The sequence below is a fragment of the Ctenopharyngodon idella genome, chromosome 10 (genome assembly GCF_019924925.1).
Source record: "Ctenopharyngodon idella isolate HZGC_01 chromosome 10, HZGC01, whole genome shotgun sequence".
Classification (NCBI taxonomy): domain Eukaryota; kingdom Metazoa; phylum Chordata; class Actinopteri; order Cypriniformes; family Xenocyprididae; genus Ctenopharyngodon; species Ctenopharyngodon idella.
The window spans coordinates 48,336,259-48,360,180 of NC_067229.1; the positions used below are offsets into that span (position 1 = coordinate 48,336,259).

Here is a 23,922-nt window from a genome sequence, read left to right on the forward strand (position 1 = left end):
TATGTCAGTTTTGTTTATTGATATTTAATATGCTAATATTATGCATATCGTATTTCCGTTTGCATTCGCTGCACTGGGGCAACCATCGCATCGGGATACTCATTTAAAAGTTCACATTATTATATATGTGACTAGAATATAAAATAGCATATGCCTAGTATATTTAATGCGAGAGCCTTTTTGGAAAGAAAATTATAGCAAACATTTATTAAAATGCATCAAGATCTCAGTGACGCACGACGTTGTCATTTTCTGAGCGTCCACAAGATGGCGGCGGCGCACAGGAAGAACTGATGACGCACTGACTGAACCACATCAGAAGACTTTCAGTTTGACTCATCAAACCAAATCATGATGTTCTTCAGTTAATCAAAGACAAACCCTTACGAGCTTCACATCTGCAACACATACAAACATGCGACACACATGTGGAATCAACCCATGCTTTTATTTCATTCGTTGCATATAAAATGAGTTTTTCTGTCTTTTGTTTTGTAGTTAAACCGTTTGGAGATGGATCTACAGTACCGGCAAAAGACTGTATAAGAGACAAAAGTGTTTGGGTTTTTAATCAGCAGAACTTAGGAATCAAATGTTGAAGTATCCCTTTAATGACATTGAAAAAATACCAGTAATAATTAATAATAATAATAATAATAATAGCCACGATTGGCTTTGGTCCAGGGCTGCTAAAATCTACAGTATGCGTGTCAGAAAGTATGCTTATTTAACATCTGAAACTCTAGGGACTCGTTCAGTAAGTGCACAAGCACATCTACAAGGCTGGATGAGATGAAGGTCGCAGACGGTACCTGAACAAAGTTAAAGAACAGCGTGAAAGTAGAAGATCACAAGCAGCTCTAGGGCAAAGCAAACTGTCCTGCGTCTATTGCATGTTCGCTATGTGCCACTGTTTTGGACCTACAAATGAAAAGAAGAAACCTAAGGCGTCCTAAGCTTTAAGTGCAGCACATAAGATGCCCTGATAGCACACGTCGTGTCGGGACAGCTCTCTAAAACACGTAAAGACACACAAAGAAAGATGTTTTTAAGTTTAAGGCACAGCCCTGGGGCCAAACGCCAGTGGCGACACGTCTCAAATGGTTTGGCTTTCCCCAGATCTCCAGAAACAAGCTTCTTATTTTTATACAGAATATTATTATTATCATTTTTTTTTTTATACATTGGATAATATCTATTATAATAATAAACATTCTCTCAACAAGAGTTTACCAAATACAGCAACTCCATCCGGGATGAAGTTTAGAATCTGTCATCATTTACAACAAACATTACAATATATACAGCAAAAATAAATACATCGTTGTAAACAGCGAAAAAAATAAACAACAACAACAACAAAAAAAAGGTAAGGTCATCCGGTGAGGAAAGAATATATCATGGCACAAAACTTAAATAAAAATATTTATAACAAAATCAGTACTACTCGAGCCAGGTTTCAAGTTTCTGTGAGCGCATTATATTTCCTACAGACTTTAAAAATTTTATGTACACGACCAAAAGACCAGTAACTTGCAAGTCCACACGCTCTATGCTACAGTTGATGGTCTACAGTACTGCTTTCAAACAGAAGCTAAACAATAAATAAAAACCATATACAGATATATATATAAATAAGTCGTTATTAAAAGCCACGTGCGGGAGGGAAGTTTTGGCATGAAATGCAAATGCGGATTTTGACGCTAAACTGCATCTAGCCCTAAGATAAGATCTCTGATCTAATGAACCATGAGTGGATGTGTGGGGGAAAAAAAATCGGTCAAATCGAAAGGCATTGCACAAGAACTACTCTGGGATTGTAGAGTATTAATGTACAGGATGTGTGACGCGCACGTTTCAGGGAGATCCTGCAAATGAAAGCAGAAAAAGGCAAAAGAAAAAAGTCTCACATGCTACAGATGTCTTTACAACAAATAAATGGCTTGTGAGGTTTAAGGTTTGACTTCTGATACACCCATAACAGGATGTTGCCATTGAGAGAAGTTCTGCTTGAGCTGGAGTTATAAAGCCTGAACAGGATGTTTGTGTCAGTCTGAACTACATTAAAGCCAAAAAAATAAGAGTTTGTGTGGTGATTAAAGGACTGAAGTTGACAGTAAAGTTCGTAAATGTGGTTTGGTAACACTTTACTTGGTGCCTGTAATGTATATTTTAATATTACATAATATGTATTATGCATATGTTACAATATAACGTGTGTGTGTATAATACTAACATTATAGTATTATATAATGTTATATATGTTAATATTACTTTATATTATACACATTTAAATATACAGTGTTTGGACACATTAATAATTTGAATGTTTTTGAAAGAGTCTCTTCTGCTCATCACGCCTGCATTTATTCGATCAAAAATACAGAAAAAACAGTAATATTACAATTTAAAATATTGATTTTCTATTTTAATATACTTTAAAATGTAATTTATTTCTGTGATGCAAACCTGTTTTTTTATTCAGCATCATTACTTCAGTGTCACATGATCCTTCAGAAATCATTCTAATATGATTTATTATCAATATAAATCTTTTCTAATAATAAAGTCTTTAGACTTTTTATCAATTTAACACATCCTTGCTGAATAAAAGTATTAATTTCTTTCAAAAAAATGAAAAGTTTATATATTTTTTACCAAAAAATTCTATTTAAAATAAATGCTGTTCTTTTTTAACTTTTTGTTCATCAAAGAATTCTGAAAAAAAGTATCACAGGTTATAAAAAAATATTTAACTTTAACTGTTTCTAACATTGATAATAAATCAGCATATTAGAATGATTTCTGAAGGATCATGTGACACTGAAGACTGGAGTAATGATGCTGAAAATTCAGCTTTGGGCCACAGAAATAAATTATATTTTAAAGTATATTAAAATAGAAAACCATTATTTTAAATTGTAATAATATTTCACAATATTTCATTTTTTTCTGTATTTTTGATCAAATAAATGCAGCCTTGATGAGCAGAAGAGACTCTTTCAAAAACAAAAAATAGTAATTTTCCAAACTTTTGACCAGTACTGTATATATATATATATATATATATATTAATAATGTGTTTCAATAAATTTATGAATAGATAAATATTATAAATGCATTCATATCTTTATATCACAGGCTTCAAGTGCAGTGTTGCTGAAAGAACGGCTCTGAAACGAGACAGAAATCACTCAGAAAGAGTTGAATGTTCATAAAGCATCTGTAGGTGAAGTGTATTAAGAGGTTGACTGGAGGTAAAGTGTTCCACGAAGTAAAAAACAACATAAATACAGCTTCTGAGAGGAGGGTGTGCGACAGCAGTGATGTGTATACGGTGGCGAACGCACGACCCACGTTGCGTACTTGCAAGTTACTCTTCGTCTAAAGTTTCCTTGAAAACGCAACAGCTGCTGTTTTGATATTAAAAGTAAGTATGTAAAAATCTGTATGTATACCGTACAAAATCATCGAAGAGGCCATGACAGCGCTGAGCTGTGTTTTTTTGTTTTTTTGTCTTTTGTGAAATTTTTCTCAGTCAAAGTTTAGGAAGACTTAAAACGTAGAAAATAAGGTCTCTTTGAAATCCAAGGAAACGTGTTCCTGCGTCGATCTCCTCGGTGGGCGGCGTCTCCTCCGATTGCTTTGTGTCGAATCCCCGGAGGAGGGCGAAGGTAAACAAAACCAAGCTTGAAAAGACAGAGGACTAAATGTTATTCCTGAGTGCAAATAAAACGACAACCTACCAAAGTCTTAGTGTCCTCTCGTCTCCAGGCAGCTCGTAGAGAGACGGAAAGAGAAGGAGAGAGCGAGAGAGGAGTGGCCGAGGTCTCGGAGTGCAACGTGCGCTTTGGAACTCAATTTCATTGTCAATTATTAAATATTCGCGGCAGCTAGTTCGGGACGCGCTGCTACGTGTCTGCCGGCTGCTCCTCCTCGTCTTCCTCCTCGTCCTCCTCCTCCTCCACCATGCTGGGTTCCGTAGAAACCTCCTCCGAAATTCCCTCCTCCGGAATTTCCGTGGATTCCGAGTCCTGCGTGATGAGAGTTTTTGAATCACTACAGCTGTTGTCCTCCTCCTCGTCCTCGTCCTCCTCCTCTTCCTCCTCGGCCTGGCTGCCGCTGTCCTTCTCCGTGTCGGATTCGCCGTCCTCCTCCAGCGTCAGCTCGAACTGGAACTTCTCGGCCCCGCCGGAGCGGCTGCCGTCCTCGGGCTGGTCGGGAGCGGGCGACGGGCTCTGGGGAATGGTGCTCTGGTACCACTCTCTGTTGTCCTCTAGCGTGTCCAGGATGTCCTGTGCGTCCGGGTGCACGAGGTCGGCCCAAGTCTCCCACAGCGGGTGCACGATATAGTCAATGAAGCCCACCTGGAGACAGAGAGGATTACAGTCACGTACAACCAATCATCAACGTTCAATTTTAGTATTATTTCAATAGGATTAGTTGCTAAATATAATATTGTATTTTCAGTTTAACCTGCATAGATCTGAACTTAAATGGCTGTAATTCATGAACACTTTGGAGAACAGACTAAGGCCGGTTACTTTATTTAAAGACACTCAGAAGATTATTGCAGAAGCAAAGCACTTCAAAAATGGTTATAGAAGCTTAAGTTTACTGTAACTAAACATGTACTGAACTAAACATTTTTATTCTATACAAAAATATATAAATATATATACTATGGAAGCTTGTTTCTGCCATGAAATAAAAATTAAAAAAGCTAATTGTGACTTTTTAATCACAGAATTGGGAGATTTAAACTCTCAATTCTAAGAAAAAAAGTCAGAATTGCATTATAAAAACTCGCAATTGTGAGAAAAAATGTCAGAATTCTGACTTTATATCACGCAAATCCGACTTTATAACTCGCAATTCTGACTCTATATCATGCAATTCTGACCATATAACACGCAAATCCGACTTTGTAACTCACAATTCCGACTTTGTAACTCGTAATTCTGACTTCAGAAATCGCAATTCTGACTTTATAACTCGCAATTCAGACTTTATAACTCGTAATTCCGAGTTTATGACTCTCACTTATGACTCTATATCAGCAATTCCGATTATATAACATGCAAATCTGACTTTTTAACTCGCAATTCCGACTTTGTAACTCGTAATTCTGACTTCAGAAATCGCAATTCTGACTTTATATCACGCAAATCCGACTTTATAACTCGCAATTCTGACTCTATATCATGCGATTCTGACCATATAACACGCAAATCCGACTTTGTAACTCACAATTCCGACTTTGTAACTCGTAATTCTGACTTCAGAAATCGCAATTCTGACTTTATAACTCGCAATTCAGACTTTATAACTCGTAATTCCGAGTTTATGACTCTCACTTATGACTCTATATCAGCAATTCCGATTATATAACATGCAAATCTGACTTTTTAACTCGCAATTCCGACTTTGTAACTCGTAATTCTGACTTCAGAAATCGCAATTCTGACTTTATATCACGCAAATCCGACTTTATAACTCGCAATTCTGACTCTATATCATGCGATTCTGACCATATAACACGCAAATCCGACTTTGTAACTCACAATTCCGACTTTGTAACTCGTAATTCTGACTTCAGAAATCGCAATTCTGACTTTATAACTCGCAATTCAGACTTTATAACTCGTAATTCCGAGTTTATGACTCTCACTTATGACTCTATATCAGCAATTCCGATTATATAACATGCAAATCTGACTTTTTAACTCGCAATTCCGACTTTGTAACTCGTAATTCTGACTTCAGAAATCGCAATTCCGACTTGATAACTTGCAATTCTGACTTTATAACTCGTAATTCCGAGTTTATGACTCACTTCTGACTCTATATCAGCAATTCTGATTATATAACATGCAAATCTGACTTTGTAACTCGCAATTCCGACTTTATATCTCGCAATTCCGACCTAATAACTCGCAATTCTGACTTTATAACTTGCAATTCCGACTTTATATCACTCAATTTTGACTTTATATCATGCAATTCTGACTATATAACACGCAATTCCGACTTTGTAACTCACAATTCCGACTTTGTAACTCGCAATTCCGAGTTTATAACATGCAATTCTGACTTTATAACTCGCAATTCTGACTTTATATCACTCAATTCTGACTTTATAACTCGCAATTGCCAGAAAAAGTCTGAATTGTGCAATAAAAAGTTGCAATTACCTTTTTTATTTTTATTTTTTTTTATTTAATGGTGGAAACAATCTTCCATAACTTTTATTTAGAGGTTGATGAAGTGATTATTGTTGTGTGTCATGTGCTACCTGAGACTTCTCCACTGAGGCGTTGTGCTTGTCACACATGGGGCTGATCTCCATCCCTCGCTCTCTCTCCCGGTCGCCCTGACTGAAGAACTCCTCTATGATCCGGTCCGTCCACTGTCTGTACAGCTGCAGGGGTTTGGTGGGGTTACTGAGATCCGCACAGTGCACCATGTTCTGAAGCACCTGACCGACACCAACACAGACAATATTAACACTTCTGCTTCAGTGATGCAGCTAAAACAAACTACATTCTATATTTACAACAAATAAGTATCATGAATTAAATATTAAAATGATGAACGTTAAACTTCTTTAATATCAAATCAATAGTTTATATGTATTGTATTCAATGTAATTTATTGTCATTAAACAAATAAATGATAATCAAATGGGTTTCTTAAACACCACTGGTCAACAAAAAGACAGTCCCGCCCCCAATTCATGCCATTGGCTGAGCCAGAAGTGGTGTATCCTCACTTGTATCCTGTCTGAATAGTTATCCAGCAGCAACACTCCAGAACTGGTGACCTTCTTCGTCTCCACCATCGTCTTCAGATCGGCCAGCAGGTTCATGTGTTTGGACATATCCGTTGCTAAGACCTTGAAGAAACGTATGAGAAAACCTTAGACGAATAAACGAAAACACACACGCTAGATGTCATTTCGAGGAGCTCCAGCAGAACGTACGATGTCTATGACCATCTTGCGCAGCGATTGTCTCTGTTTTTTGGTCAGGTTCTGGAAGATGTCACAGTTCTCCTCCTGCAGCAGTTTGAAGCCCACCGCCAGATGATGGTTCTCCAGCACCGATGAGTCATTGTACATGAGGGCCAACTCGGAGTCTGCAGACACACACACACACGATCAAAACACGGGGAATTCTGAGGCTCCCGAACACGACCCCGACCTTGTGCTAATCTCTACATCAGCGTGACGGACGCGCCGCAAACAGCCGTGTCAGCAGCAGGACTCCATCACTGTCTGCCAGAGATTACAGCGTGTGACGCAGGACGGGGACGCGCTAAAGCCTCTCAGACAGACACACGCTCCCATGAGGCCTGAGTCGCATTTATCTGTCGTATCGGTGCATCAGTGCTGCTTATGTCAAAATAGAGTTATGTAAGAGGTTTTGAGGACAGATGTGCGCTGGTCTGTCCGTCTCTGAGCTGATGGGATTTGGTTCGTCAATACATGACTCTGAACTGAATATATAGATCCATGCATTACGACATAAATGCTTTTTTAACATATATTGTTATTTATAAAATGCATAGAGCCTGTTCTGGTCAAATAATGCCTCCCAGTCATTCTTAGCAACTAGAGGAAGCATAACTTGATGAATTTGCTTAAAATTGTTTTTATTGTTTACTATTTTCCAAAAGCAATAAGGCTGCTGCACATTCATAACTTATTGCTTAATTACAAATAGTCATAAATAATGATTATTAAATGTTACTTTTTTCTGTTATTTTGGACCAAACTGTGAAATTTGAATAATTAGATTATTATATTTAGATATTTAAATAATGAGATTATTATATTTATAGATATAAATAATTAGATTGTTATATTTAGACATTTAAATAATGAGATTACTATATTTAGATATTAAATAATTCAATTATTTAGATATTTAAAAAATGTATTATTATATTTAGACATTAAATAATTATCTTTATATTTAAAAAAAAATTATATTTAGACATCTTAATAATTATATATTTAAATATTTAGACATTAAATAATGTGATTATTATATTTAGAAATTTAAATAATTAGATTGTTATATTTAGACATTTAAATCATTAGACTATTATATTTAGATATTTAAATAGTTAAATTATTATATTTAGATATTTAAATAGTTAAATTATTATATTTAGACATTGAAATGAGATTATTATATTTAGAGATTAAAGAAGTATCTAATATTTAAAAAATGATTATTATATTTAGAAATGAAATAATTAATTATATTTAGATATTTAAATAATTAGATTTCTATATTTAGACATTAAAAATGATCTTATATTTAAAAAATGATTATATTTAGACATTAAATAGACTATTATATTTAGACATTTAAATAATTAGATTATATTTAAATATTTAAAAATGAGATTATTATATTTAAGACATTTAAATAAATAATGATATTATTATATTTAGAAATGTAAATAATTTGATAATTTAACCTTGAGTAATTTTCACTAAAAGCATGGCTGCAAACATGTTTTTTGATGTGTTAAAATGTGCTTTATTATTATTATTATTATTATTATTAATAGTATTTTTTATGGCCTAATCCAGTAACAAGCAATCAAAAACATCACTGATGTTTAGTTAATTTTAATATTATTGATCATGTGCTCAGTTGTTTGGTTGTAGTTTGGATGACCCGTATATTAAAGCACACTTACTGGTGTTAATGAGGAACTGGTTGGAGACGCCCGGGTGATCCACGTCATGAATTGCACTGGCGAAAATGGCAGCGAGAATTTCAAGGTCTGTGAAAACGGCCTGAAAGAGAACAACATGTGGATCAGTACGGTCAATGAGAGCAGACTCACCACATAACCTTTTCATAAATCCAATTAATGGGCTCATCTGCTACACATTTCACCTGTAGTCAACTTATAATGTCAGTCAAGGTGTGTTGCACAAGAAACATTCAGAATTCAGTTGTTCCACAACTCTACATGTGAATAACCTCTGTTATATGAAATGACCAACAATGGCCAGTTGTTGAATACTGAATAGGTGTTGATGTGGGCGGTAAACATTCACAGTTGTGAAGTCAATACAATGGCCATTTTTTGCAGCTTAGTTCCATGAATGCTCTGGGTGGAAGGTCTGCAATGAACCGCAGCTCTCACCTCCAAAGCAGGCGTGGAGAGCAGCACATGTGTCGACTGCGTGACGTCAGCAGCATGAATGTTATTGTGATACGCAACATCAGCATGGTAATGGTCTTCTAAGGTCATCAGGTACGTTATGAAAGTGTCCAAGGGAATTTTAAACGTTTTGAGCAAATCCCTCTCCTGTGGGAGAGAAAACAGAGAGATAAGGGAATGCAAGTATCCATTAAAAACAACATGAAAATGCATTTAAATTCGATCTTGTGACTCAGCATGTCCTAACCAGATACGATGCGAAGAAGACTCCAGTGACAAGCGATGTCAACAACAAAACAAAATCAATCAAAAATCACAGCCAATCAGAAGAGTGTGTGGGCGGAGTCCGCAACCAATTCGATCCGAAATCACAGCCAATCAGAAGAGCGTGTGGGCGGAGTCTGCAACCAATTCAATCCGAAATCACAGCCAATCAGAAGAGTGTGTGGGCGGAGTCCGCAACCAATTCAATCCGAAATCACAGCCAATCAGAAGAGCGTGTGGGCGGAGTCTGCAACCAATTCAATCCGAAATCACAGCCAATCAGAAGAGTGTGTGGGCGGAGTCCGCAACCAATTCAATCCGAAATCACAGCCAATCAGAAGAGCGTGTGGGCGGAGTCTGCAACCAATTCAATCCGAAATCACAGCCAATCAGAAGAGTGTGTGGGCGGAGTCCGCAACCAATTCGATCCGAAATCACAGCCAATCAGAAGAGCGTGTGGGCGGAGTCTGCAACCAATTCAATCCGAAATCACAGCCAATCAGAAGAGTGTGTGGGCGGAGTCCGCAACCAATTCAATCCGAAATCACAGCCAATCAGAAGAGCGTGTGGGCGGAGTCTGCAACCAATTCAATCCGAAATCACAGCCAATCAGAAGAGCGTGTGGGTGCAGTCTCTCTGAAAGCGCACTGTACTCGCAACCAAATCAATCCAAAATCACAGCCAATCAGAAGAGCGTGTGGGCGGAGTCTCTCTGCACATGCACAGCATTTGCAACCAAATGGAAAAGTGTCTGTTGTTTTTCCAGCTGCGACGTCGCAGAAATAGAAAGTTAGAATCCGTTTCTAAAGTAGAATCGATGCTTATCGCCGTTAGGACAAAAACTCTGATTAACATGGAAAAGACGCCTTTTATGGCAAGTCACGGCGTCACAATGCATCTGGTTAGGACACAGTGTCAAACATATATTAGCACAGTAAACAAAGATCAATGGTGAATGTTTGTGATTGTTCTTACCTGAAATATAGTGTACATCATCACCGTTAACGGCCTGTTGCCTGAAAACTCTGTGACTTTAAAAACATTAAGGCCCCATTTGTTTATGTCCTCCAGTTCCTGAAACAAAGCAGCAGATCATTAGATAGTCCTGTAGTGTGTGTGATGCCACTAAACTAAATGACTACTTGGTTCCATAATTGATGAACACTGCAACATCGACACTGTTACTGAGAATCAACACTGAACTGACTTGAGCTGAATAATGACACTATTGTCTTCTGTAGAGCTGCTTTATACAGTAGTTTGCTTAATAATTAACAAACTTTGCAACACTGATAATGTAATTGAACTGAATTAAATCAACACCACAAAATTAAGCTTAAAATTACACTATTGTCTTCTGTAGAGATGGTTATTTTTTGCTTCATAACTAATAAACATTGACAATGTTATTTAACGGAATTGAATCAACACTACTAAATTAAGCTGAAAAATGACAAATTATTGTATTTTAAGAGCTGCTTTACAGCTGAAATTGAGGTAGTTTCTTAATCGATAGATTTTCCTGTTTAGTAACAAGAAGCTGCTTTGAAGGAATCTGTCTTGTATAAAGCGTAATATATGTAACCCCTCCTGTTCGAACCACCTGCTCTAAGCGGGACTCGAACCCGGGTCCGCCGGCATGGGAGTCGGGTGCTCTAACAAAAAGGCTAAAGACCGCAGTCGCTAGAGTGCCTCTTGATATCAGGGGAGTGAGATTTACACGCACAGCTCTTACAGCCTACGTCTGTTACACTCACCCCCCTAAACCTCACTCTCATCCGGGTCACGGCACCAATGTAACCGGTTCTACTCGACCCGCTCTGAGCGGGATGCGAACCGTGGTCTCCGGCATGGGAGTCGGGTGCTCTAACTACGTTCGTTACACTCACCCCCCTAAACCTCACTCCCATCCAGGTCACGGCCCCACTATAGCCCCTCCAGTTCGAAGCGCCCGCTCTAAGCGGGACTCGAACCCGGGCCCGTCCACATAGGAGGTGGGTGCTCTAACAAGGAGGCTAAAGACCACAGTCTCTAGAGCGCCTTTTGAGATCAGGGGAGTGAGACTTACACAGCTCTTACTGGCCTATGTCTGTTACACTCACCCCCCTAAACCTCACTCCCATCCGGGTCACGGCACCAATGTAGCCCCTCCAGTTGAAACTGCCTGCTCTAAGCGGGACTCGAACCCTGGCCTGTCCGCATGGGAGGCAGGCGCTTTAACAAGGAGGCTAAAGACCACAGTCCATAATGTTCTGGAATGATACGAGAGTCGTTTTTAAAAAATAACCAGTGAATTTGAGGAAATTGGTGTGAATAACCTGCTGAAAAGAGCGGCGTATGTTGCGTTTTTAATGCATTCATCAATCTGCGTGTTGATGAATACTAGCAAAATGCCGGTCAACAACCTTCCTGTTGAACAGCGTGAAACTAACCAGCATGGAAACTCATGCTGGTCCAAGCTGGTCTTTTCAGCAGGGCACAAAATCTTTCCAATTCCACGTCATCCATCCACGTCATCCCAATGACCTTTCATCAAGGACTACTAGAGTCTCTGATCAGGTCCAATCAGGATTCAATTGAGATGATTGAGGTTCTGTCCGAGTTTAAAGTGCTTGAAGGAGCTCTCCAGCACAAATAAGCCTGCCTGACGTCCCTGTCGCTCACCTTGGCTAAGGAGTCTTCCGTATCCGTCTTGACCCCGAAGCGAGGGATGTTGGAATTGGTGAGGCTGGTGCTGTGCATGAGTTTTTTCACCCCGCTGATCTGACACATGGGCTTTTTCTTCTTCTCCTTTTCCTTCTGCGTCTGTGGGGAGGGCATCTCCACATCGTGCTGTTTGTCTGGAGGAGAGAGAGCGTGAACGTCACAAAAACTCACGATAACACTGACATGTCAACTGCATTGATGTTTTTGTGATCGATGTTTTACCTAAAAATGTGTTGGAGATGTACTCTGAGACCTGGTTACCAGATCTGCTCATCTCAGACAGGTGGGTTAACTCCCTGTTCAACATCCGCTTGAACTAGATAGACAGACAGAGAGATATGATTTATGATTAGGTGACACATAGACAATGAATAAATTAATCAACTTAATTTTAAAATCAATCAGCTGTAACCTTCTACTCTAATCAGTGTGAGAACAGACTGTTCTTAAATAGACCCTTAAATAAAAACCTAAAAACAGCAACATATATATATTTAAAATAATTTTGCAATGCAAAAACATTCTAAATTCATTTTCTTAATACAAATTGATTTTTTTTCCCTTGTAATTTCTCAGACTCATCCTAAAGGAGAACAAACCCTTTAGCGTCACACAAATTTGCCGTATCTAAAAATACTTTCATCTGTAAAGTCTTCCATTACAAATGCATCGATTTTCAACATCACATCATCAACACTGAATATATCTGCGAATGGCAGTTTAGAAAAGACCCACCTAAAGCCTTCAAAACTCATCACACAAAAATCGATAAACTCGTTTTTTCTCACACCGTACAGACACTGTCCTGTTTGGATCGTTACATAAAATATTAATCTCTGCTAATTTACATAAAATTTACAAGTGGTGTACCGCACTTATTTGAATACATCAATTCATGACGACACAAAACCCACAACTAAAGAACGAAGGTAAACGCATTGTTTTGTTCGCATTTTGCTACTTTACAACCTCTAATGTTATCCAAGCCTATAGATTCATAAAACCATCTTCAGAAAAACCATACCTTTATGTATCCCCATGAGACTGAGCGTAAATAATTCGCTTCAGGCATCTTCGATAAAGCTCCAAAAACACACAAATGCAAGAAATGAACCGCTCCTAGATCCTTCAGACAAGGCGACGCAAACGCTTCTGCAGTCTCAGTCTAAGAACTGCATGTGTGGATCAGGTGGAGGTGTGATGGAGGTGCGGAGGCTGGCAGACATGGCTCGGCTAGGCGAGAAAGATGCTGTGCTGCTCGACACCTTCCAAATATGGGACTGCTCGTATAATGGATGCTGCTCGTGCCCCTCCACACAGCCAATCACGGCTCATTACTGAGAGGGAGAGATGGGGGCAGGAGCGCCGTCACCCGCTGATGGAGGACGCAGGCCTTGGAAAACGACACGGTTTTCACAGCTCACCTTGTACCTGGTATAATCATGCGAGCGGCAGTGTGCTCAGTTGACTCATCAGAGGAGGGGTAGTGTATCTGCTCATGTGATCTCTTCAAGTATTCATAGATAGATAGATCTAATTTGGTCCTTATAAAATATTTGGCTGCTATTATCGCCACTGACCAATCAGAAGCGAGAACTTCCTCTCATGTCAGAGTAAACATTTATAGTCAGCAATGTAGAGGAATAATAAACAATTTCTGTTTTTAATTTTTTTTTTCAAGCACTTTGAGAAAAAATTGTGTAATGTTGTATGGCAGCAGTTCAATGATAAATTTAAAAATTAAAACATTTAAATTGTATTTTTTTTTATTTAATATATTGAATTAATACGTCTTTCAAATATATATAAAAAACAATTAAATATTATATATAAATAATTATATATAATATTATTTATAATTAAAAAAAAAAATAATAAATTTAAAATTTAATATGTAGAATCAAAAATAAATAAAAATAAATAAATAGAATAAAAATAAAAAATAAAATAAAAAGTATTAAACTTTTTAATAAACTGGTATTAAATATTAAAATGGACGTTAAAAAATATACATAAAACTGTATGGCAGTGTTTCAATGATAACTTTAAAAATTAAAACATTTTATTATTTTTTTATTTAACATATTTAATTCTTATTTCAAATATCAAAAAATAATTTATAATTAAATATTATATATATATATTATATTTATATTTAAAATAAAATGAATGAATACATTTTAAATATAATATGTACAATCGAAAATAAATAAGTAGAATAAAAATTTAAAAATAAAATAAAAAGTATTAAACTTTTTATTAAACTGATATTAAATATTAAACTGGACATTAAAAAATATACATAATAAAACTGTATGGCAGTGTTTCAATGATAACATTATTTTATTAGTTTTTTTAAAATTTAATAAATACTTCTTTCAAATGTCAAATACACTGGACTTTAGGAAAATATACATAAATTATATAAGACATTTTTAGATCAATTTATAGATAAATAGAAAAGAAAAAAGAATGTTTTCATCTCAAATAATAAAATAATTTTAGTTAAAACGACTATCATATTTATATATTTGATACGGCTATTGGCCACTTTCTCTTTAGATACACTAAAAAAACTGCCATTACACCAAAGCAGTCCTGGTCGGTGTGATGTTCTTGAAGACGTGCAAAATTAATTTCAAATCCATGACAGTCAAAAAGAGGAAGTAGTTAAACTTCTCAGACTGTAAAACTCTTGTATAAGCGTAAATATTGACATGCTGATAAACAGGCTCTAATCAAAGGCCAATCAGAAGTGCTCATCTTTGATGACACTTGCTACCTGGAGAAGACAAACATGTCTGGAACAATACGGCAGCATTCATATGGAGATATCCACCCCCATCCGAGCATAACACGAGGCTTTCATGTGGCCAGAGCTGAAGTTCTCATTTGAAAAACAAATGGAGAGATCAGTGGCTCTTTTATGGAAGCAATGGCCATTGGCTGGATTTGTTTGTGGCTGATTTGAATATGAACCTGAAGCCTGAACCATTTGGCATCGATGCTATATTATCAGGAGAAATATGAGGCCTCTGTGGTGGAGTATTACGTCAAAGCATTTCTTTATGCAAAGAGAGATATTATGTGGTTCAGCATAAACAAGGAAATAAAGCTTGAGAGAATCCTTGTGTGTGTCGATTTATTATTGTTTGTTGTATAACCAAGAACTCCCTAAATGACATTTTAGAGTCAGAAAACGTTATATTTTACATACAATCGATAGCTGTTTCCATCCAGCTATTTTTATGTGCATTTTGGGATATCGCATTAAACAACGATGGATGGAAACGCCAAGATGAGCCTAAATTCTAAAAATGTGCATAAAAAACTTACGCGCTCAATTGAGGCGGATACACTTTTTATCTGATAAACTACACATTTACCGAACAAATCACTTGATGCGCAACAAAAAACATGATTTTGCCTCAGTAGAGGATGTGATTGGATAACTGAACAAACCAGCGGACCAATCGCATCACAGCATCACAAACACAAGAGAACATGACAGCGTTTGTTGAGTTTCGTCTGCCGCTCTGAGACAAAAGTCATTTATGATGTCTGAAAAAGAGCCACAGTTTCTTCCCCGATTGCAGCAACTTCCATTTTTATTACTGATATTTTTGTGCCAATTTCCCAGGAAGTGACGGTTTTGTTCTCTTGAACACACGGGGTGGAAACGCAGCTTTATTCGTGAATGTTTTATGTAATATTCCAATTTTGCACACAAGTTAAATAAGTTAAATTCACAACTTTGGATGGAAACATGATGTCTGATTGACGACTTTTGAGCCGCTTCTCTGATTCATAAAAAAAAAAAACTGATTCATAAACTATTTTAAATGATCATTTTGAATCTGATCAGATTTATAATCTGTTTATAAGCTGTTTTTGCACTATTTGTTGTGATTTTTTTTGTTACTTTTTTTGCCAAATAGTAATTTAAATTTTAATGAATAAATATTTATAAAATATCAAATAAAATATTTAATTCTTTATTGAAATATTGAATTCTTTTAATAAATAAAATATTTATAGTAATTTTTATTAAATATATTTAATTAATATGTCTTTCAAAAATAAAAATAAATAAATACATGAATTAAAATAAAATAAAAATAATTAAATACATTTAAAATATAATATGTACAATAAATAAATAAATAAACAAAATACAAACAAAAAATAAATAAATTAAAAAGTACTAAATACACTGGACTTTAAAAAATATACATAAAGTATATAATAAAAAGACATTTTTAGGATCAATTTATAGATGAATAAAAGAGAAGAAAAAAATGTTTTAATCTCAGATAATAAAATAATTTTTATATAAAATAATATATAATGTCAGGCAGTTTTGAGTCCTTTGTGTATGAAGCTGTTTTTGAATTATTTGTTAATGTTAATAAATGTTTTTTTTTTTTCCTTAGCCAAATAATAATTTTATTTTTTAAATATGTAAAATTTTAATAAATAAATACATTTTATAAAATATCAAATAAAATATTTAATTCTTTATTAAATATTTAATTCTTTGTGTGTGTGCGCATATATATATATATCCTTTTCAATGATAACTTTAAAAATTAAAACATTTATATTTTATTATTTTTTATTTAATTAATCATTCAAATATGAAAAAATAAAAATATATAATTTAATATTATATATAATAATATTTATAATTAAAATAAAATAATGAATACATTAAAAATATAATATGTACAATCAAAAATAAATAAATAGAATAAAAATAAAAAATAAAATAAAAAATATTAAACTTTTTATTAAACAATTGGTATTAAGTATTAAACTGGACTTTAAAAATATACATAATAAAATTGTATGGCAGTGTTTCAATGATAACATTAAAAGATAAAATATGTATATTTTATTTAATATATTTAATTAATACTTCTTCCAAATATATATATATATATATATATTACTGAATATATTCAATAATAATATTTTAATTATAATATGAATTATATTATATTATGAATAATACATTACTATGAATATCAATAATAATATGAATAATAAAATAATTGAAATATAATATGTAAAATTGATATGTATGTGTATATATATATATATATATATATATATATATATATAATGTTTTGTAATGTTTAAAAATAACTTATTGAAATTGTTTCAGTCATGTTGCCCACTTTAGCCATGACAGCATAATGAACGAAGGTGAAACAGGATCCTGTAAGAAACACTGCCATATAGAACAGCAGATTATGATTAATTATAGACTAGCGCTAACTCGAGGGAGTGTGGTCGCGCCGTAGGAAGAGTCTGGCTGCAGGTCGAGGCCGGTGTCACGCTGATGGAAGCGTCATATGGAACAAGGGGGAAAACCTCTGACCACACCCCAAAATCTGCCGGCAACTCTATTTCTGGAGATCCAATTATCGCCACGTCAAGTTTTATTGGGAACACGCACACTCATAATAACTCACATCTGACGGATACTAAATGCATCCTGGAACTAGATGAACTCACATCTAAAGTGCACAAAGACCAAATCTTTTATTGGTGCAGGTTTTGTATTGTTGCGTGTTGAGCACATTATGTGTCTGTTCTGCTCATATAAAGGCTGTGCTGCAATACAAGAGGGCTGTTAGTTCTCTTTAGTGAGGGAAACAGACCTCTGTGGTTTCTGTGAAGTAGTCTGGTGAATTCAGGCTGGATCTGAGGCCGGGCCTCGTGTGGCTTTGATTAAAGCCGTCGGCGGACTCTTTGAGTATCGTTCAACGTTTCGTGCTTCGCGGTCGCCGCTTCAGAGAGGACCAATGGGACGCCGAAGGCTTTACCACAGCGCGCGTGCAGGGTCCAAATCATTCAGGAAACCCACTGACCACAGATACCCCCATCCCATATGCCAAACCCCAAACCCCCCAACCCATATGTCTCATTTTCCTCCAGTCTTTCTTGGTTTCGGGTCTCTGCGCCCCGGCACTGGGTGTGGTGTTTGAGGAGGATTCATGAAGGGAAGTTGCTAACTCCAAATCTGCCGTAATGGGAAGTCTTTAACTTAGTAGAAACATAAACATATACCGGTCGAAAGTTTGGACACATCACTATTTTTAATGTTTTTGAAAAAAGTTTCTTCTGCTCACCAAGGCTTTATTTATTTGATCAAAAATACAGAAAAAACAATAATATTGTAAAATATTATTACAATATAAAACAGCTGTTTTCTATGTGAATATATAGTAAAATATAATTTATTCCTGTGATGAAAGCTGAATTACTCCAGTCTTCAGTGTCACATGATCCTTCAGAAATCATTTTAATATGCTGATTTATTATCAGTGTTGGAAACTTAATGTTTTTATAACCTGTGATACTTTTTTTTCAGGATTCATTGATAAATAGAACAGCATTTATTTAAAATACAAATCTTTTGTAACAATATACACTATACTGTTCAAAAATTTGGGGTCAGTGATTATTTCTTTTTTTGAAAGAAATTAATACTTTTATTCAGCACGGATGTGTTAAATTGATAAAAAGTGATATTAAAGAGTTATATTGTTAGAAAAGATTTCTATTTTAAATAAATGCTGTTATTATTTTACTTTTTATTTATCAAAGAATCCTGAAAAAAGTATCACAGAGTATAAAAAAATATGAATCAGCACAACTGTTTCCAACATTGATGATAAATCAGCATATTGGAATGATTTCTGAAGGATCATGTGACACTGAAGACTGGAGTAATGATGCTGAAAATTCAGCTTTGATCACAGAAATAAATTATATTTTAAAGTATATTCAAATATAAAACCGTTATTTTAAATTGTAATAATATTTCACAATAATACTGTTATTCTGTATTTTTGATCATAAGAGATTTCTTTCAAAAACATTAAAAATAGTAATGTGTCCAAACTTTTGACTGGTATATATATATATATATATATATATATATATATATATATATATATATATATATAAAACGCCATATAACGGAAACATCATAGCTCCAAAACCGCTATTTTTCAGGAAATGGAAAAAACACTGTATTTTTTTTAAAAAAATTTTAACACCACATTGTCAAAGTTAATATTGTGGCTTCATATATGGTCAGACACTTGCTAAAATCAAGCTCAAATGAAGTTACGAGGTTTTTGACCACCGAATTTCGGAGAATTTCAGATGTACGTGTTTTGTCCGTCATTACAACAGCCGATGATCTGAGGTACTGTGTGTTCATCGACTCACAGGTTATAAAGTTTACTGTAGCTATGCAGTCGGTGAATTTTCAGTCAATGCGGTCAATTTTTTCTGTAATTTGGCCAAAATCTCATGTTATTAAAGATGAAGTGCTGTTTAAGGCTATTTAAGACAGTATTGGCTGTGACTCAATGACAAATGCTAGACTGAGACACTCTTCTCTGCTCCTCATATACATAAAACATTAGCCTTTATATTCATAGTGTTTGTAGAGTAAAGAAAATGCTGTACTTATTCAAACAAACAGTTCTTTATCTACCACTGCATTGCAAACAAGCAGAGATGTTACAAACACTTCATTTGAGGTTTGACCGACAGTTTGATTATCCAATAGAGTCACAAGCTCTTTTTAATGTTTCATTGGTTAAATAATTGCAAAACCCACAGAGAGACGTAAAGGGTGATCAATAGTAATGATTTATGAAAAAAATTAAAATGACATCTCTGCTTGTTTGCAATGCAATGCATATATGTGTTTTCTGATCACTTAGTAAAGTAACAGCAGACCTGTTCTCAACGACACACATGACTGGAGGAAACATTCATGCCTGCAGCACAAACAGTGTGGCATGAGTTTAATTCTTAAGGTTAGGGGTTTGTTTAAATCTATAAAAACCTCTAAACCTGAGCCACAGTTATGGGATTATGGGATTAGTTAGTTGTTGATGTTGGATTTATTGTTTTCATAGTCCATAGAGATGAGTCTGATTCTCTAATAAATACTGATACCACTAAAAGAGTATTTTCATTTGTTACATATTAGAATCATTCCACGCAAAATATGTTATGCAATAAGTTCTTCTAAGCAACCAGAGATCAGATAACACATTTGCAATTTGCATTCGATGCGCTGTTATAGAGCCCAGTTCATTTCTGAGTAACGGCTTCATTTGCATCGTATTATGATGATCAAGTGCGTGAGGCATTTTACATTCATTCTCACAACCCAGCCCTCATTCACGGCCCCTGAGTCTCTCCCGCCTGTTTTATGGTTTGTTTTTGAACGTACTGAGCATGCTCCGGAATCACCGGCATAGGCCTGCCACGCTGCATACTGATGAACAGAATACCTACAGTACACACACAGCAACAACATGCCCTCCCTGTCACAGCGCAGACAAACAGGCTTGTGCAGGATCCCACATGCTTGCAGTCGCCATGGCAACGCAGACAAATTGAGCCCTGCAGTGGGCTGAGACGCAGCGCAGACGACGCACACGCACCACATTCGGCACAAAGACACCCAGCCGAAAGGTTAATGAGGTCCACTAGCAAACATTACAGCATCTTAGCAGCTCTCTGCCTGAACACGCTTATATTGGCCTGAAATGTTCAAGCACTATGTTGATGAATATGAGGACAGTCTGGTAGTGCATATCGTAGCCTGTCTGCTGTGTGTGAACATTAAACACTCATATATGCTGTAGAGACGCTATGATGTCATGCCTGAGCTAGTTTAAACACGCAGCGTCTCATTCTATATCAGCAATGAGCTTTGTGACACTGTAGACAAGCATACGACACACACATCCAATAATATACAGCTTTGTTCGATTGCTGTTAAATAATTTTTATATAATAATATGTGTGTGTATACACATATATATACATATATATGTGTGTATATGTATACACACACACACACCGCTGTTCAAAAGTTTGGGATCAGTAATATATATATATATTGTTAGCGGTGTTTGCTAAGGCAAGAATCACAATTACTACTTAGCATTAGGAATTTTTCAAAACTTTGTTTACTTTATAGGTGAAAAAAAAAAATCTTTGGGTCAGGAAGCAACAACACAGCAAGTTTAAAGACGGCTAGTGACTGACCCAAGACCAGTTCTCGAAAGAGTGTTTCCTGTCTATTCAGCAATAAAAGCTGATGGTGTTACGGTGAGGTTATATAATCAGGTGTCACTGTAAACAGTTTGCATAATGCCCGCAGATGCTGGTGGGAAATCACAATAGTTAGCAGGATCGAATTATAGTTTTAAAAATATTTACACGTAAACATTGTCTCATATGTCTCATCCAGGTGGATGCTGCACATTGTTGGTGGTTGAGGAGATTCCCCCTTTCATATGTAAAGCGCTTTGAGTACCCAGAAAAGCGCTATATAAATGTAAGGAATTATTATTATATGGGATGTTTCAAACGTGTTTAAATTTTATTGCATCCAACAAGATGTTTGGATAATGATAGTATTGCATCTTTTATGCATATAACTTAAAATGTCTTTAAACTATAAAATATGTGTGTATATAATTAGACAAGTATCACTAATCATGGTTAAACTTTGTATTAGTCATGTGAACAAACCTTTAACCCTAAGTCTTAAACTTTCTTTGTACTACAGACATGAACGCAACCTCAAATGATCAGAATCTGCACCTGGTGCGTGATAAAAATAGGTGGAAAAATCCCACAGACCTAGATATCTAGATATTTATGACTAAGACGATGACGAGACGACACCAAGGTCATTAAACAATAACTGTCACTATATTAACATGCAATGTCTTTGACGAAAAAGACAAGACAAAAATATAGTTAAAAATAAAATCTTTACCAAAAACTCTCTTTATTTCTGTCAAACAAAAAGAGGAGACAAAATATTACAGACTGCTGTACTACAAGCTTTCATGCTTGCGGTTGCCAGATGTCACGAGCTTAAATCCCCCAATCAGAACTTTTCGGTTGAAAGGATACATTTTCTGACCGATGTTTTACTTAATCCTTGCAATCTGGCAACCATGCGCACACGCTCTCTCTACACTGTGGAAGAAGCGCCGATAATCCGAAAACACCGAAAACACTGACGAACATGTAAGCTGGAGTTCAGCGATCTCCATTTGAGATATTCTGCTTAAATGAAAGTATCGCTCAGTCAGTCTGTGTTCCTTCATGAGCCGATTGCTTTAACTAAATCTGCCATCAAACCTTCTCAGCGATGAACTGTAATAAATCTAAACATGAATCTCGACTAAAATTATGGGTTAAAAACAACCCCGGTTGGGTTAAATATGGACAAACCCAGTGTCTGGGTTGTTTTAACCCAGCGGTTGGGTTAAATGTTTGTCCAACATGCTGGGTAGTTTTATTTAACTCAACTATTGTTTAAAAATGACTATATGTCTGGCTTAAAATGAACCCAACATAGGTTAGAAATTAAAAAAATCAGACACATAATTACTAGAGGCAACAATAATAATCAAAAGGTGAACATTTATTAATAAGAAATTTAATAAATGATTATTATTTAATTATTATTTATTAAACTTAATAATAAATGTTAATTTTCAGCTGTTTTGGGTTCATTTTAAGCAAGCAATATCGTAATTTTTAAACAATAGTTGGGTTAAATAAAACTACCCAGCATGTTGGGCAAACATTTAACCCAACCACTGAGTCAAAACCACCCAATCACTGGGTTTGTCCATTTTAACCCAACTTGGGTTGTTTTTAACCCAGCATTTTTTAGAGTACATATTGTATATGATTGTGGTTGAATAAATGCACTTATGCAACCTCGGAAAACATTAATGTAATTTGGAATTATTAGAATTACTATTAGGAATTTCACTGTTTAAATTTTTGAGGAAGTTTCTGGGTTAAAAACAACCCAAGTTGGGTTGAAAATGGGCAAACCCAGCAGCTGGGTTAAATGTTTGCCCAACCTGCTGGGTAGTTTTAACTCAGCTATTGTTTAAAAATTACTGTATTGCTTGCTTAAAATGAACCCAAAGTATGCTAGAAATTGTAACTCCCAGGTAACAACCTACTGTAGCAACTACCCAGAACTCCCCAACAACCAACCAGAACTCCCACATAGCAACACCCTGGCAACAATCCACAACACCCTAGCTTCAAAGCAGGCAAACACCCCTCGCATGTCCTTAAGAAAATCAAAAATCTAATGACTATTCAATGCAATAGACACTCAACATTTACATGACAGCAAACATTATATCACCCAGTTCCAATATGACCTTCAGTAATACCGGCACCTGCCCTCTTCATAGACCTGCACCAAACACACAAATCAAAACAAGACCTCCATCTCATATTTAACCCCTTTCCACAAAAAAAGGGAACTGCCACATTAAAAGATGCCTGTGCAGTCATCAGCAATGCTCAACATGACCTCCCTCCCACAAGAACAGACCCACCATTCCAACGACAATGATGCTTCAGTCTGACTAAAGGTCTAAACTGACGATTCCAGCATGGGAGCACGCGCACACATGCATAAACAGACACAGTCGATTATACTCACAAACATTTGGACGTTGCATAGGATGATGGTCATGCGTGATGGACAGCCTGACTCACAATCCTGCACGTACATGACTTGTGTGTGTATCTCCCTGAAACTGCACCCCCCCGGGGCAGCCATCTTGGCTCTACGCTACCTGATAACGTCTCCCGTCTGTGAGCCAACAACCCTGCCAAATCGCACCAATTACCTGAGCTCCCCTGGGCGGCAGTAATGACATTTAGTCA

General features: G+C 35.8%; 1 protein-coding gene across 13 annotated transcripts in view; it reads right to left on the reverse strand.

Moving 5' to 3' along the window:
- Positions 1–429: 429 nt before the first annotated feature.
- The window catches only part of LOC127520485 (cAMP-specific 3',5'-cyclic phosphodiesterase 4D), a 210,458-nt gene continuing 186,965 nt past the window's right edge, over positions 430–23,922 (reverse strand). For 12 of the 13 annotated variants that reach the window (XM_051908624.1, XM_051908621.1, XM_051908630.1 and 9 more), the window contains 9 exons: positions 12,382–12,475; positions 12,118–12,293; positions 10,429–10,527; positions 9,172–9,336; positions 8,716–8,815; positions 6,983–7,137; positions 6,773–6,895; positions 6,296–6,478; positions 430–4,367 (listed from right to left, as the gene is read on the reverse strand). In XM_051908624.1, the coding sequence (XP_051764584.1) occupies positions 3,912–4,367; positions 6,296–6,478; positions 6,773–6,895; positions 6,983–7,137; positions 8,716–8,815; positions 9,172–9,336; positions 10,429–10,527; positions 12,118–12,293; positions 12,382–12,475 (1,551 nt within the window). In that variant the 3' untranslated portion in view covers positions 430–3,911. Of the gene's footprint in view, positions 4,368–6,295; positions 6,479–6,772; positions 6,896–6,982; positions 7,138–8,715; positions 8,816–9,171; positions 9,337–10,428; positions 10,528–12,117; positions 12,294–12,381; positions 12,476–13,183; positions 13,417–23,922 lie in introns of those variants that run through there. The other variant, XM_051908633.1, reaches the window with a different exon arrangement.